The following is a 15,425-nucleotide window of genomic DNA, read 5'->3' as shown; positions in this document are numbered from 1 at the left end:
AGGTTTGTTTCTCGGTTAGGTTTTTAGATATAGGATGACACGGCCATTGCAGAAAGGAGTAGGATTAGGCAGAGACATGGGTTGGGACTTAGGGTAACGCTGCTTCCCTTAGGGAGGAACAATAGGCTATCCTACGAACAGAACAAACGCGCTCAGAGGTATAAACGACAAGTGTGTTACTCCGCCGGACCCCAGGGTTGTCGGCTATATGGCTGTGTAAATTATGAACGTATATGCTACTGGCTTAAGATCCCGCCGCTGCCGGCCTCCGGGTTGTAGGCCTCGGGCTGTGTAGGTTTACAGATGTGAGCAATAAAGGTTTTTGAAGAAAAAAATAAATAAATAAAATAAATCGAATGCCATTCTCCCAGGGAATTTCATTATTTAAACCTTGTTTGTGTGCCCCCAAGGTCAAAATTCAAAACACGTCCCTTCTTATACGTCCCTTTCTTTCGTATCTCTGTGGGGTCACATCAGTCTTTGGTCAGAATTTTTTCAAGGATGACCTGTCCAATTTCTTCAGCTGATGTTGTTTATAAAGATAATGTCTCACCAATTGGACTTATCTTGTTGGTGCGAACAGCTGAACGATGTGCTGTGAGCCGAATAGCTATTGGACGAGCTGTTTCTTCCACATAGCCTAAGTCACAAGGATATAGAATTAAGTAAACTACCATATGCAGTTGTTGAAAGTTTTTAGGTGTACTGTATGTTTATTTAGAGTAAAGCTGGCTATCTCCCGAGCCAAATTACATGCCTTGCATGTATTACATTAGACGTTTCCCATGATGGGATTGTCTCCCACAATAGAAGATTGAGCCAAGATGGTCTAATTTGGCAATTTGGAACGTACAACCAGATCTTTGAGGTACTTGTTCAGTCTATGGGCGAACATGGGCCTAGGAATTTTCTCTTTTTGTCCAGCGCCCTCATTCAGAATGTGCCAAATTGCACAAATGATCTGTCAGACCTACTCATTAAGAGCAGAGTGGCGAATTACACATACCATTTTCTCATTTCCAGACCGCTGGATGTTATGCAGGAGATGGTCTCTGTCATAGAAGTGTGCTCTCTTGAATGCTTCCCGTATCAAACACCTCGGGTACCCTCTTAAAACAAATTTTTCTTTCATATTATTAGCTCTTAATTCATAATCAGATAAATATGTACAATTGCTCTACAGCCGTAAGAATAGTCCAACGGGAATGCTTTTTTTTTGGGCTCTCGGATGGAAGCTATCGAAGTGGAGTAATGTATTTCTAGCAGTTGGTTTTACATATAGATCCACCTCCAGCACGCCATTATTATGTTGTATCAAAATGTCCATAAACTCTACCTGCTTGGGACTCCTGTGTGCTGTGAATCTGAAATTGAGGTCACACAGGTTCAAACAACTCAGGAACTCCTCTAGTGAATCCAGGGTCCCAGTCCAAATGAAAAAGTTGTTGTCAATTAACCCGTTTCGGTGCGTCGGACTGTCCGAAACACACCCACTCCATAAATCACCCGCACTTCGGCGGAATTCGCACCGGGGTCAACAGGTTAATCTAACCCAATGGGTTACAAATTCAAAAAAGACCCAGATACCATCCCAGATACAGGGGCCACTTTCAACAAAAAACTATCGATATTTGGCTACCAGGATTGGCCAATATTGGAGGCCTTGACACAAATTCCTATCTTTAACCATTCTGGCAAAAGAATGGCACCAGCTGTGGATTCTTTATTGTCTAAAGTTTTATTGTTTGTCCCCAACACTAAACCAAATATGTTTGAACTTTTTCAAGATGTCATGGCATTTTTTAAGAAAATCAGACTCAAGCCGTATAAAGCTAAATACAAGCCTTTTATAGGCCCCAAGGTGTATGAAGACAGGTGTCCCGGGATTTGCAATAACCCGAGGAAAATTGAAAATGTAAGTAAAAATTCTCAATAAGGTAATGAAAAGGCAAATTGGTCTCGGAGGACATTTTATCAAGTGGGTAAGGGCTCTTCTAAGTAGTGCACGATTGACAGTATACCCACATCCCCTTTTCTCATTTTAATATTTTTTAGGATCATATATATATATAATGCATCCTGATAAGAAGCCTGGCAAATTCCGAAAAGGTTGTGTACTTTAAATATTTTACAACAATGCGCAAAGTGAACCCACAAAATATGGAATCGTGCATTTAGAGCATAATACTTTTTACACATCCACCAGCTCCGGAGATGCAGTTTTTCAATTAATTCAAGACACCTAAACGTGTGAACTACATTCTGACAGCATCGCTGGATACCATTACATTGAAACAAAATTTGGAACAAGTGTCTTATTAGTGCATATGTTAACTATAATCAAAGAAAATTACAATATAGGCAAGAAACACCAACATAAAGATATTAGGAACCAACCTAATCTGTGGGGATGCAATCCTCTTTCTTTATGCTTTAGAAAGTATTGTAATTTATTGTATTGATATGGTGCTTACTACCCCTGATGAGGTAGTTACGTAGGATTTTCTATATTTTTTTTAAACCAATAGCATTTTTCGTTTTCATAAAAATATACTCACTTTTTCCAATTTGAAAGACTGGCCAGCTCATTAGATCTAACAATGTCAATTTTGTATTTTAACTGCACCAATTTGGGACTTCAAAACTAAGACAATATCAGGATAACCGAAAGATAATAATTGAATGACTGTCTATTTTAAGTACGTAGAAGTTGCAACAATGTGTGTACAGGCTACCTACAGTAGATTTTAAATCCCTCACACCCATTATCCTAGTTTTGTGTTTTGCTGTGGCTCTTACATCTAATCTAGTTTGATGCTGTTTCGTCATCTGGTCTTGAACCTTCAGTCTTCTCAGAAGCTCACGGAAACCCACCATTGGGACTGGAATGAGCCTATGTAAAAAGATGAAGATGAAAATAGAACATTAAACAGGACTGAGTTGTACAATTGCAACATAGGTGCTAGCTCATTAATCCGTTGATCAATTTTACATTACTTACAATTTCTATTCTGAGTACCAGTGAAGCAACCAATACAGAGAGGTCAAAATTTAGAATGTAGTTATGAACAACTCAAGACAGATTTGTATCTAGTTCAGTGGTTCTTAACCTTTTAGCTTCTGTGGATACTAACCTAATCATTATTGGAATCTGGGGACCTCAACTGAGTTATAACTGGAAGCCGGGCACCCTGGCTTAAGCAATTTGGATGATTTGAATCTCAATACAATACACAAAAATAGAGAAAGAAGCATTCATCAAACAAAACACAAAATTATGAAATATGTTAATGTGCAAACTATATATATTTTTTTCATTTTAATTTGATTGAGGCCAGTCATTGTCCATACTATGGCCTGATTATGACTTTAGTGGTGTGGGAGCGGGGTGGCACGCCACCACCCCCGCAGCCAAACTCAAACACCGGCCGCCTACCAAATTACATGTTTTCTCGTTATCTGGAAGCCGGTCCTTTGGTGTGCTCACAGTGGTGCCTTTAAAAAAAGGCACGGCAATGAGAACCCCAAAGCAAGTTCCGGCACAACATAGACTGTTTTGTCCATGCCATGCAGGAACTCGGTATGCATGCAGAAAAAGGGCCACATCATGTGCCCTCCTGCATGCATCCCCATGGCCTGAGGCACAAGGGGGACCTCACCGCCAGCAGCTCCATAGCATGAGTACCGCCATGAGACCTCTGGCAGTGGGGAAACCCTGGTGGCTGCGGTGGTCCCAAAATTATACGACCGCCATAGTCGTAATATGGCAGTCGGACTACTGGTGCGGCGGTCCCTGACCACCACCATGGGGCCCTAGTCCTCAGGCCCAATGTCTTGTTTGATACATCTGCACTGTTCCCACGAATAAAACTGAGGACACCAACTTAATTTTCATCCACCAATTGCAAATTCTTTAACATCGAATTAATGGTTTAAAATCTAGGTTTTGCTTTTTTATTTACATACACTTTACTAATCTGTTAATACTTACATTTTCTAATTAGGCGCAGGCGCCTTGAATAGGCGTCGCATACCCCCAAGGGTCCCCAGATCTCAGGATAAGAACCACTGATGCGTTATATCCTAATCCGATTAACTGCCCAATTTCAGTAACATTTACTCTTGATCCATCATTCCCTCAGACTTTAGTAATTCAATTTGACCCCCGGCATGTTCTTTATGGCATTGGCAAAATCTAAAAGATTGCTAAAGAAATTAAACCTCAAACGCGAAGGCCTGTCTTTCTTTCAGCTTGAGAACCTATACAATATTTTGAGAGCTATTAACTCACAAGCATAAAAATACAATGTGAAAATAAAATCTGCTTTCAACAAACTAGCTTGGTCTAAAAGCACAGTTCCCAGGACTATTCAATCAAGCAAAACATAGTCGAAGGAAATTTGAATGCCAATGGTGAATACACAACTCAGCAATGCTTCTTTCAACAGCACTAATCAAGCTAAAATAAAAAATCCAACAGCACTTAAGGCAAATCTTTCATTCACATTTGAGTAATTTAAATTTTACATTTTCCTTCTGATATTTTGATATCGGATAGGGCTGCAACCTACCTACAAAGACCAACCACATATCTCTTAAAAGCTGTACATTTTTAGGTCATACCTATAGATATTTTAACACTAGCAAGAACAAATGCCGCCATTAAAATACACACGCTCACACAAGTTATATATGAATTTTGGACAGTCTCTGTCAGTCATCATCTACTGTGGTTCAGCTAACTTTACCTACTGGTAGACAGGGTTCTCCATCAACCTTGGTATCAGCCTACAGCATATCGCAAATGTGCACTTAGAAAAGGAGCTCATATGGCATATGTTCACACCCACGATATGCTTTTTTGAATACCAAACTCACACATACTTGATTGATTTAGCCTTTTTCCTCCCATCTCATCTCACTCACTTATCTTTTTTTTTTTTTATTAAACATGAGAGCACTTTGGAACTAAGCTGGGTGGGGTGAACACAATAAGACAACAAATAAATAAATTACCAGGGCTGGTATTGGTGTGAAAAGAAAGTACACCGATGCAAGATATTACACATCTGTAGACACAACCATATGTTTTGATGTAATGCCTCTTCAAACTGATTGCCACTTTAAAAGGAGTTCTAGACTATAAAAAAACTTCTCAGAATAAAATAACTTTTTTTTAATAATGAACCAAAATTTAGAAGCAAAAGAAGCCAGAGGCAGAACCTTTCCTGTACTATACACAGGACTTTACCATGGCGACTACCACCTGTTTGAGACCAGTGTAAGCGGGCAAGGGTTAAGTTTTGTAATGCCTTTGGTGATGTGCAGTGGCTTTGTGACAATACAGGTCTGTCACCAATCAACCACCACAGTGCCTGCCTCCGATAGCTGCCATTGGGGGTGACGGATAGGCTGGGAAGCAAGGGGTCCGGATTAACCTGCAATGCACTTAGCAATCACGTAGTTAGTGACGAGACCTCTGCATCCAGGCAGCACAGATTTTGTCCTGGAGGTGGTTCATGGTGATTCTGCAGCGTTGCCCATCTGCATCAGCCACCAGCTAAGGGAATTAGGGTGAATGAGGGACCCGGTCCTCGCCCATGATAAACCCCTTCTTGCTCCCTGATCTTCTTTCTCCTAGATTTTGTCTGCCCTCTCACCTAGATACATGGAGTAGAGAATGTAACAAGCACTGAAAATGTAATAGGTATTGCCTTTTATTAATTTAAAGCCATTTACTTTGCTATTGGTATTGTATAGCAAAGCACATGACTTTAACGTAGTGAAAGGGGAGACGTATTGAATTTTTAAATCTTTTTTTTGTTGTTTTGTTTTATATAGCGCGAACTAGACCCGGGACATCGGGTATCAGAGTACTTTACATGAGCACCAGTTTTGTTACAGATGGACACATTCATTTTTGTAGGCACAGGGAGATTAAGTGATTTGCCCAGAATCACAGGATGTTGAGAGTGGTTGCCTAGACACGAACCCAATTCCCTAGCTTCAAGGTCAACTGCTCTAGCCGTAAGGCTACATCCTCTCCCCATTACTGAGAGAGAGAGGCCTAGGTCATGGCACACATACATGACCAGTATTCCCTGATGACCAAAAATCGGATAAGGAGTCCGTGCACTCTGTGCAAGGGATGCACGTCCATCACCTTGCAGGGTCTTTTCCATCCATACATGAGCAAAACTCTGTTTTGAGCAATGACCTGCATCTCAGGAGCCGCAGGTACCTTTCCTATGTACCTGTTATGAGCTGTGCCTTCTTGTTATATGATCGAATTTATGTTCTTTGTTTTTCTCATTGAATTAATTTCACCTTGCTTGGCAGGTATTCGGCCTATTAAAAACATCAGGGTTCAGTGTTTAAACGGGACAGGAAAGATCAGAAATGAGGTGTTGGCAATGTCTAAGGCACAGGGTCAAATCGCCTTTCAAAGGCCAACTTACTACTACACACGCAACCCACATCCTTTCAACCAGATACACCAGGCGCTGTAACCTACTCCTGGATAACAGCACCACCCTGGTCAATCACGCACAGAGCAACATTCTTCCCACGCACCCCACATAGGAATGCAACACTCTTCCAAGCAAGCACTCCTCAGAGCTGCGGTATACGATCGATTTACCAGTGAAAGGAATGAAGCGCCATGTAAAAGCAATTAAAATGCAATAAAATGAAAACACTAGTGGAGTTGAACTGACCACTCGCTGGTAGCCATTGTCACCGGAATTATGGTCTCCTTAATGCCTGGAGATATTTTTTCAATTCCACTTTGTAAATTTGGCAATCTGTTATATATTTTGTGCGCCTCCAGCTATGTTCAAGCATTTTACATTTCCATTTTGCTAGTCTTAAATCATTAGAGTACCATTTTTCTGAGAGCGAGCCTCTAACTGATTTACTAGGTTTCAAAGGGGAGCAAATAGGTAAAGTATTTGAAATTGCTGTATTAAGGTTTTTAATGTGATCTTCTAGAGGTTTCAAATAATCAGTAGGAGAAGGAGTAAAGGGTTTGTGGAAAGTTTCAGCATTCATACAACGCCAAGGTCTTTTGAGTGCTACTGAAACATCTAGAAGTATAAGTATTGTTTTTATCTGCTAATTTATTTTATTTATTTTGAAAGTTTTATATAGCGCGAACAAGATCTTTGCAGATATCAGAGCGCTTTACATACGAAGGGTACAGCATGTGAGTAAATAACAATTGGGGTGGGGAGGGTAAATGCAGTAGCGTAGTCAGATAGATACATCAATGGTGATACAAATAAAAATAGGTGGTAGCGTAAACAATCAGGTAAGTCAATAACACGAGTCATACAAAAATGCAAAAGATCCGTAGAACAGGATGGTTTAGCGTTTGTAAAAATCTTCCCTAGTGATAATTCAAGTGTATTTAGCCATGAGGATAGCCTTTACTTCTTTCTTAAAAAGTATGGTGGAGGAGATGAGCCTGGTTTCAGGGGGGAGTGAGTTCCAGATCCGGGGTGCCATTCCTGAGAAGCAGCGTTTATAGGTTTTTTCCTTGCGGAATTTCTGGGGCTTTAGCAAAAGATTGTTTGTGCCTCTAGTGTTTCTGGAGCCTCCAGAAATCGTCAGCTTCTGAGCGAGGTATCCGGGTGAGCTCAGGTGGACAGCCTTGTGCGTCATGCAGGCGATTTTCAAGTGTATTCTGGCTTCAAAAGGCAGCCAGTTCAGCGATTTCAGGTCAGGGGAAATGTGTGAGTGTTTTTTTGATCCAGTGACGAGTCTCGCTGCTGCGTTTAGAGAAGCTCTTATGGGTGCCGTAGTAGTTAGGGGGAGACCGCAGAGGGCGATGCTGCCGTAATCTATTCGAGGGATGACTAGTGCTTGTACCGCAGTTTGGAAATCTTTGGCTGGAAGGAAGGGTTTGAGTTTCCTTAGGGTATTGATCTGATAGTTCGCACCCTTAGTTGTTTTGTTGATGTGTTCCTGCATGTTGAGGTTGGTGTCAAGTGTTATGCCTAAAGATTTTGCCGAGTCCACGATGGTGGGCTGAACATTGAGTGCCGTTAGGTGTTTAAGCCAGATTTGAGCGGTAGTGATCTTCGCGGGAGGTTAGATCAAGAGGAACTCTGTTTTAAGAGCATTGAGTTTGAGATGATTAGCGGCCAGCCAGGATTGGGTGCTACTGATCGTAGAATTCAAGAGCATAATGTCTTTGGGTGATTGTAATTTGAGATACAGTTGGGTGTCATCGGCGTACATGTGGAAGTGAACATTGGATGCTTCTAGCAAGGTGGTGAGAGGCTCCATAACTAGGTTAAACAAAGTTGGGGAAAGGAAGGATCCTTGTGGGACGCCTAGCGATACAGGTATTGGCGAAGACATCAAGTTGTTACTATTGAATTTCTGCGATCTGTTGTGTAGAAAGGACGTGAACCATTTGAGCACAGTTCCAGATAGACCCATTCTTGTGTTTAATAGTTCGAGTAAATTCTCATGTTTGACGGTGTCGAATGCAGACGAGAGATCAAGAAGGATGAGGAGGCAGGTATCATTTTGATCTAGGATTTGAAGGGCGTCGTCAATTATGTGAGTCATAGCAGTTTCTGTACTGTGATCTGCTCTGAAACCTGATTGATGGGGGTTAAGTAGATCAAACTGATTAATGTGATTAGTCAATTGTACTTGTGCGCATTTTTCCAACAGTTTGGCTAGAGTCGGAATATTGGTAATGGGACGGTAATTATTTAGATCAGAGGGGTCGGCTGTAGGTTTCTTTAGTAGAGGTGTGACTTGTCCAACTTTAAGGGCGTCGGGGATGGTCCCTTGTTGAAGTGAACTGTTAATAATTTTAGTCCAGAGTGGGAGGAGCGACGGGGTAAGGTCTTTGACAGCGTTAGCAGGAAGGGGGTCCGTGAGGTGATTGGCTGGTTTCACAGTGCTGAGCAGTCTACCAATTTCTTCTTCCGAATAGGTGGCAAAGGATGACCATGTGGCATTGTTTTTTGGTTCAGTGGGTGCTGTGCAATGGGGTTTGGAGTAAAGACTTACGTCAATGAGGAGATCGTTCTTTATGTTATCGGTTTTTTGGATAAAGAAAGAGGCGAAGTCTTCACAGGAGGGTGCTTTGTCCACAGTGCTGAGCGGTTGGGGTTGTTCCTTGGATTGTGTTCTGATTAGCTCAAACAGCTTTCTCGGACGATTATTATTATTATTATTATTATTATGTCTAATGACATAAGAGAGAAAGTAATCAGTGAATGATCGGTCTAAGTTAGAGGGCCAAAGTCCAAAATGTTGGTGGCTTTAATGTTTGAAAAAGGGACATCAATAGCATGGCCAGCTCTATGGGTGGGGCCTGTGATCCGTTGTTTGAGTTGGAGCATTTTCATATCCTTTCCCAATTGTTTACAAAGAGGGTCTTCGGTGTTCTCAAAGTGTAAATTAAAATCACCAATAACTATGTATTGCCCATGCTTAATCTTAGTGGGGTTAGCAGTGCCAGGAGGTTGCTGGACATTTGGGGTTGATATCCTGGTGGTCTATAAAGGACTGTGTCTAAAAGAAGCTTTCGTATTTTACAAAACCGCTGGAAAGCTACAAGTTCTCAGTCTGTTAGGGGGGAGCCAAGTTCAGTGGAGCAGGAAAAGGTATCTTTTTAATTAAGAAGAAGCAATCTGAGCTTGGCCCATGCACCAGAAAAGAAACAGGATGTGACACTTGGCCTGCACTGTTCAACTAGGAGGCAGCAAAGAAGAAGTGACACTGAAGCCAAGGAATAGTAAGCAATGGATAGGCTTCAAGCCTTTTTTGGAGAAAAAAACAATAGTGTCTAGCAAGTGAGACCATATGCCATATCAAATGGCTCTGGCTCACGCAGACTCAACGTTAAAGAGTTCAGCCAGTTGAGTACACAGGTCTGGTCAATGGTGTAATGCAGTAAAAACTAGGAGGTTGCTGTTCTCCAAATCTATAATGGCCCTTCAATCATTTAGTAGAAAAATGGGGAAGAAACCTATTAAAGAACTCTTATATATTTATAAGGCAAGTTGTGTCGCGATTGCTATATATGGTGCGGGTATTTGGGGGCATTCCAATGTGAAATTCTTCAGGTGAGTGAAAATAATTTTCTTAGATACCTTTTATCAGTACCGGATAGTGTGGCTACCCATAATTGCCATGTTGAACTTGGACTTCTGGAAGATATCATCAAGGTGCAACCGGTTCTTCTGTGGCATAGGGTTTGGACCACAGAGGAATGTTCTTTTAACCGTTTCATTTTGAGGAATGCAATAAATCTTGATCATGCACACAAGATGAAATGGTTACAGTACATTAAGACGTTCCTTATACAAATAGGTCACCAGGATTATTATGAAGATTATTATGAAGATCCCTTGTCGATGACCCAGTTCCCGAGGAAAGAGCTGAAAAAACTCTGTATAATTTACTTGGAGGATTGTAAGGAAAATGTGGAAATTACAAAAAACTCTGATTTCACATCAGCTGATAATGACCACGGATGTTATCCAACCATATATTACTTTACAGATGAAAGACTTTGAAAGGTTTCTATTAATTCTTTTTTAGATTTAGCATCTTGGCTAGGCTACTAAATTTTCCTAATGTGAATGATTGGTCAAAGCAACTTATTAAATGTCCTTGTGACGATTTGTCCAATCAATCTGATATGCATATTTTACTTTTTTGTTAACTTTATACAATTCCTAGGAAAAGATGGATAATGCCCATATTAAAGTACATGGATTTAGAAGCTTGATAATATATTTACTGTTGCATCTGTCTCGGCTTTTCTTAAAAACGTTTTTATCTCACGGAAATCAATAACTTTCTAAATTGTAATGAGCCTACTGTATGAATTTGTATGAACCCAGACAGTTTTTTATTCACTTTTAATAACGATGTGATTTTATTGTACTTTTATGATTATCTGTATATAATAACCGAATAAAGTTATTTGACTGACTGAGTACACAGCCATCAACTTCGCAATCCTTAACTCAGAAGAGCTAAATTTAGGGTTTAAAAAAAAACATTTTTAAGCCACCTACATAATACAGTCTGCGACTTGTAGGTCAAGTGCCAGAAACCTGAATGCTGCCGGCTAAAATAAGCCTGGGCTGATGGAGGTGACCCCTTGGCATAGGGACTGCATAGAAACTAATAGAAATGAATGGACTTCAACTGATGTCAGTGAACATGGTGGTAACCAGGTGTACCAAACGCACTCGAGCCATGTGGCTACTTTCACTGGACCTCACATGCGTGCACTAGAGCACAGAATCTGTAAAAAGTGTAAAGAATTCTCTTGTTTACTGAGCGATTCATGTGGGTTGTAAAATAATGAAAACACTGCTTATTTATAACGGCATGCTCATTGTGAGAAGTTGGCCTGATATGCAGTGCTCACTATTCTAGTGATCACTATGTATCAGTCCAGACAACCCTTATTGATGATTGGTTGTAAGTCAACCTTATAGACCAGCTATCCTAGTAGCATGGATACGAGCAGTCTAAGGCTAAGACTCTAGAGGGCGTGTTAAGCCAGCTGTTTTACCATCACATATACCCCTTGAACACCAAGTGAAAGGACACCACACAAGTTGTTATGAAAATAAACGTATATTTATTTCTAACAAGACTACCCTGGCTCTTTATGAGACAGGGAGCTAAGCACACAACAAAACTCTTATGAAAATACTTAAAGTCGCACAATTTACACAAATGCCCGAGGGGCACGAAAAACCATATACACAAGAAGTGGAATGCGAAATTACTAGCAGGTAAGTACTATTCTCATAGGCTTTAGAATCGCTAGGACTGGACTACTGAACCTTTAGATTACTAGCAGGGGACCTAGGGACGTCGTGTGCAGAGTGGGAACTCTCACGCGTAAGGTGGGAAAAAGTCTATGGAGGCTAGTAAAGATAAAGTTACTGTTCTCGGGCGAACCAGACTAGGTGGGTCGAAAACAAGAGTGGATCCGAACACTTAGAGTGTTGGACTATGCTGGAGCACCGGAGTACTCGGTTTACCTAGCCCAGGGGCTGCGGCTGCATAGGGTTCAAGTGGCGTCGGAAACCCTCGTTGACGAACCAGGAGCCTGAAGAAAGAAGTTGCTGGCAGGCGGCCAGTGAAGAAGTTCGTGGTGATCCAAGCCTGGATCAGGGAAGAAGAAGACCTGTAAGCAGAGGGGACCAAGTTCTGAATCACTAGCCAGTGCTTTAGGTGGGCACCAGGAGGGCACCGGACGGAGTCACCTCAACCAGGTGAGTGGGCGCTGCTGGGCTCTGCAGTCTCTCGGACCAGGAGGCGTTGTCGGCGACCAGGATGGAGGTGCGAGCTGTCCCACGAAGGTATCTGCTGTCGACATCGCTGGACCCAGGATTGGGGCAACAAGTCTTGGCAAATGCAAGCCCACGCGGTGGACTTAAAATGGAGTCTGGAGTGGACCAGGAGGGTCCAGGGTGCTCCTCTTTTGGAGGGGAGCAAGGGCTAGTCTGAAGCAACCAGACCAGCGGTGTTTGTCGTCGTGAAGCGCCGTAAGAGGGCCACTAGCCAACGGGCAAGTGACCTGGACAACGCGGTGAGCAGCAAAGAGCAGAAGGGCCCCACGCAGATCTCGTGGATGCAGGGGGGCTGAACTTCGGTGCTGGAGCTGCTCAGGGTCGGGGCTTCTCTTACCCCAAAGCACTCAGTCGAGGGTCACTCGGTGGTCGTGCTGGACAAGCGTCGTGCAGTCTTGGAAGATGGCCGGTCCCTCGAGGTCTCGTCACACCCACGAATCACAGCTGGGCTGATGATGCAGGTAGAGGTCAGAGGTGCCAGGGAAGCCGGTTCTCGTCGAGCTGGGCAGTCTTGATCCGGAGGAGAGACTTACAGCAGACCGCGATGCTTGGTTGGTGCCTGCTGCTGCAGGGTGACTACTCCTTAGTCACAAGGGAGAAATCTTAGGAAGAGTCTTGAGTTCCTCTCGTAGAAAGTCGGTTCAGGATTCAAAGATTGATCTAATTTGGAAGGGGGCCTGCTCCTACCTTTATCCTGCAAAAGGGGGCTGGCACGCGACTAAGTCCTGCCCTATGGGTGGGACTAAGAGGGGGGAGGTTACACCCCTCTCCTTTGGCGGGCTTTCCCCAGATCAGGGGCTGGAGTGCCCCTGGAACTGGTTCAAGCCGGCCTATGCATAGTGAGCACCGGGGTGCCACTTGCAGTCACCTTCCTCTAAAGCCCTGCCTACCTAGGATACACAAAATCCTGTCTGGGACGGTGCTGGCACCGCCCCTGGCAGGAAACCCTTTGTCCTTGCCTCCTGTGCTGGGAGGACTCCCAGCAGCAGGAGGGCAGACTTGTGTCTCGGTGGCAGCATCCATCTTGTGGAGCTGAGGCTATGTCTGACTTTAACCGGGGTTACAGGTTACCAACATGTCGTGTCCCTCTAGAAGGGTGGAATGCTAACCCCGTCGCCAGAATTGGCGAGGGGCTAGTATTCCAATTCGTATGACACCTTACTCGACATGTTTTGATAATGTTATACCAAAGTTAGCATATGACCGCGAGGTACATAATGCACTTAAGAGTATATGGTATAGCGTTATCATGGAACAGCTATTAGGACTTGGTTACGCAAGCTGCAAACGGGCTCAGCTCATGCCAGAGCACCATTTCACATTATCCCACGCACTCTGCCTTCAGGATTGTTAAGGCCTGCCATAGGAGTGACTGATAGGAATATATGTGTCCATTTTAGGTTTAGATATAGGAATACTATATCTAAAGCAAAGGGTGATTACACCACCTTGCCCCAGCTGTCGTGCAGCCAGTTGTGTCAGATTTGGATGGCCAGCCAGGGGTGGCATGAATGAATGAATGAATGAAAATACATTTGTACAGCGCGATTGCTGCCCTGAGGCGTCCAAGCGCTAGGGAACCAGAAGGGGTGTAGTGAGACTGTCAGAGACTAGGAGGAAAAAAGAAAAAAACGGGAAGCTGAATGGTTACGGGGATTTGAATAGATGAGTTTTTAATTGCTTGCGGAAAGAAGCAAGATTCGGGTTAGATCTCAGGTGAGGGGGAAGGGTGTTCCAGATTTTTGAGGCGTTAAGGGTGAACATTCTTCCACCTGCTCTAGATCTCTTGATTCTGGGAATTGTTGCCATAAAGGCCTGACTGGAACGTAGTTCACGGCCAGGGTGGTATTGGCTGACTAGGCTACGCAAGAGTTTTGGGCCCGAATCCCAGAAGGCCTGATGGGCAATGCACATTGCCTTAAAGGTCACTCTTTTTCGCACTGGTAGCCAATGAAGGCTGGTCAGTGCCTCTCTAACTGAGGTTCTTTGTGGAATTTGCAGTAGAGTGCGGGCCGCACAGTTCTGCACCAGTTGCAACCTATTTAAAGAGTACTCTGGAGCTCCCAGGTAAAGGACGTTGTTTGAGTCCAAGCGTGATTGTATTAGGCCCTGAATAGCTGTTTGTTTGGCCTCCATTGGGAGCAGGGGTAGGACCTTCTTCAATGTCCGAAGAAGTCCGAAGCAGATGGCAGAGAGCCTTGTGGCCTGAGTGTTAAAGGTGAGGTTCTTGTCCAGCCACACCCCTAGGCTTTTGATGTTATCTTTTGGGGCCGGGGGGGGGCCTAGACAGGTGGGCCATAATGACTTGAAGAGGGTCGGGTCAGCCGGGCCTAGCAACATGAGCTCTGTCTTGTCCCCATTCAACTTCAATGAGGACAGCGTCATCCAGGACTTCACCTCCTCCAGACATTTGGTAAGACCCCCCGATGGAGAATGTTGGGCTTCCTGCGCTAAGGAGACCACCAGCTGTGTGTCGTCCGCATAGGAAATGATCTTAACTCCATGCGGACGAACTACCTCAGCCAGTGGCCTCATATAGATATTAAAAAGCGCAGGGCTTAAAGAGGAGCCCTGAGGGACTCCACACTTCATCGGTATGCTGGAGGAGACGGCTTGTCCGTCAAACACCTGGAATGACCTGTCACTCAGGAAGGATTTTATCCAGAGCCAGGCCTTATCCACAATGCCGACGTTTGCTACACGGTTCAGTAAGGTGTTATGACTGACCGTATCAAACGCCGCGCTGAGATCAAGAAGGACCACTGCCACTGATCCTCCTTGATCGATGATTTTTCTGGACTCCTCGACTACCATAAGGAGGGCGGACTCTGTTCCATGCTTAGGCCTGAAACCTGTCTGTGTAGGGTCTAACAACAGATTGTTTTCCAGGTAGTTGACCAATTGGAGATTGATGTGTTTCTCCGCGATTTTACTGACCCAGGGGAGCAGTGAAATCGGGCGGTAGTTGGCAAAGTCCGCGGGGTCCAGATGAGGCTTCTTTATTAATGCTCGGACCATTGCCTTTTTCCAGGCAGGAGGAACCGAGGCAGAGTCAATGGACGCATTTACTAGATTCTT

General features: G+C 43.6%; 1 protein-coding gene across 1 annotated transcript in view; it reads right to left on the bottom strand.

Annotated features, from left to right (window-relative positions):
- The window catches only part of NUP54 (nucleoporin 54), a 150,339-nt gene that overhangs the window by 36,255 nt on the left and 98,659 nt on the right, over positions 1-15,425 (bottom strand). Inside the window, exon 9 of the mRNA XM_078676389.1 lies at positions 2,800-2,893. Coding sequence (XP_078532515.1) covers positions 2,800-2,893 — 94 coding nt within the window. The remainder of the gene's footprint in view (positions 1-2,799; positions 2,894-15,425) is intronic.

This window comes from Lissotriton helveticus, chromosome 2_1 (assembly GCF_964261635.1).
Source record: "Lissotriton helveticus chromosome 2_1, aLisHel1.1, whole genome shotgun sequence".
Taxonomy (NCBI): domain Eukaryota; kingdom Metazoa; phylum Chordata; class Amphibia; order Caudata; family Salamandridae; genus Lissotriton; species Lissotriton helveticus.
This window is presented reverse-complemented; position numbering and strand designations above follow the sequence as displayed.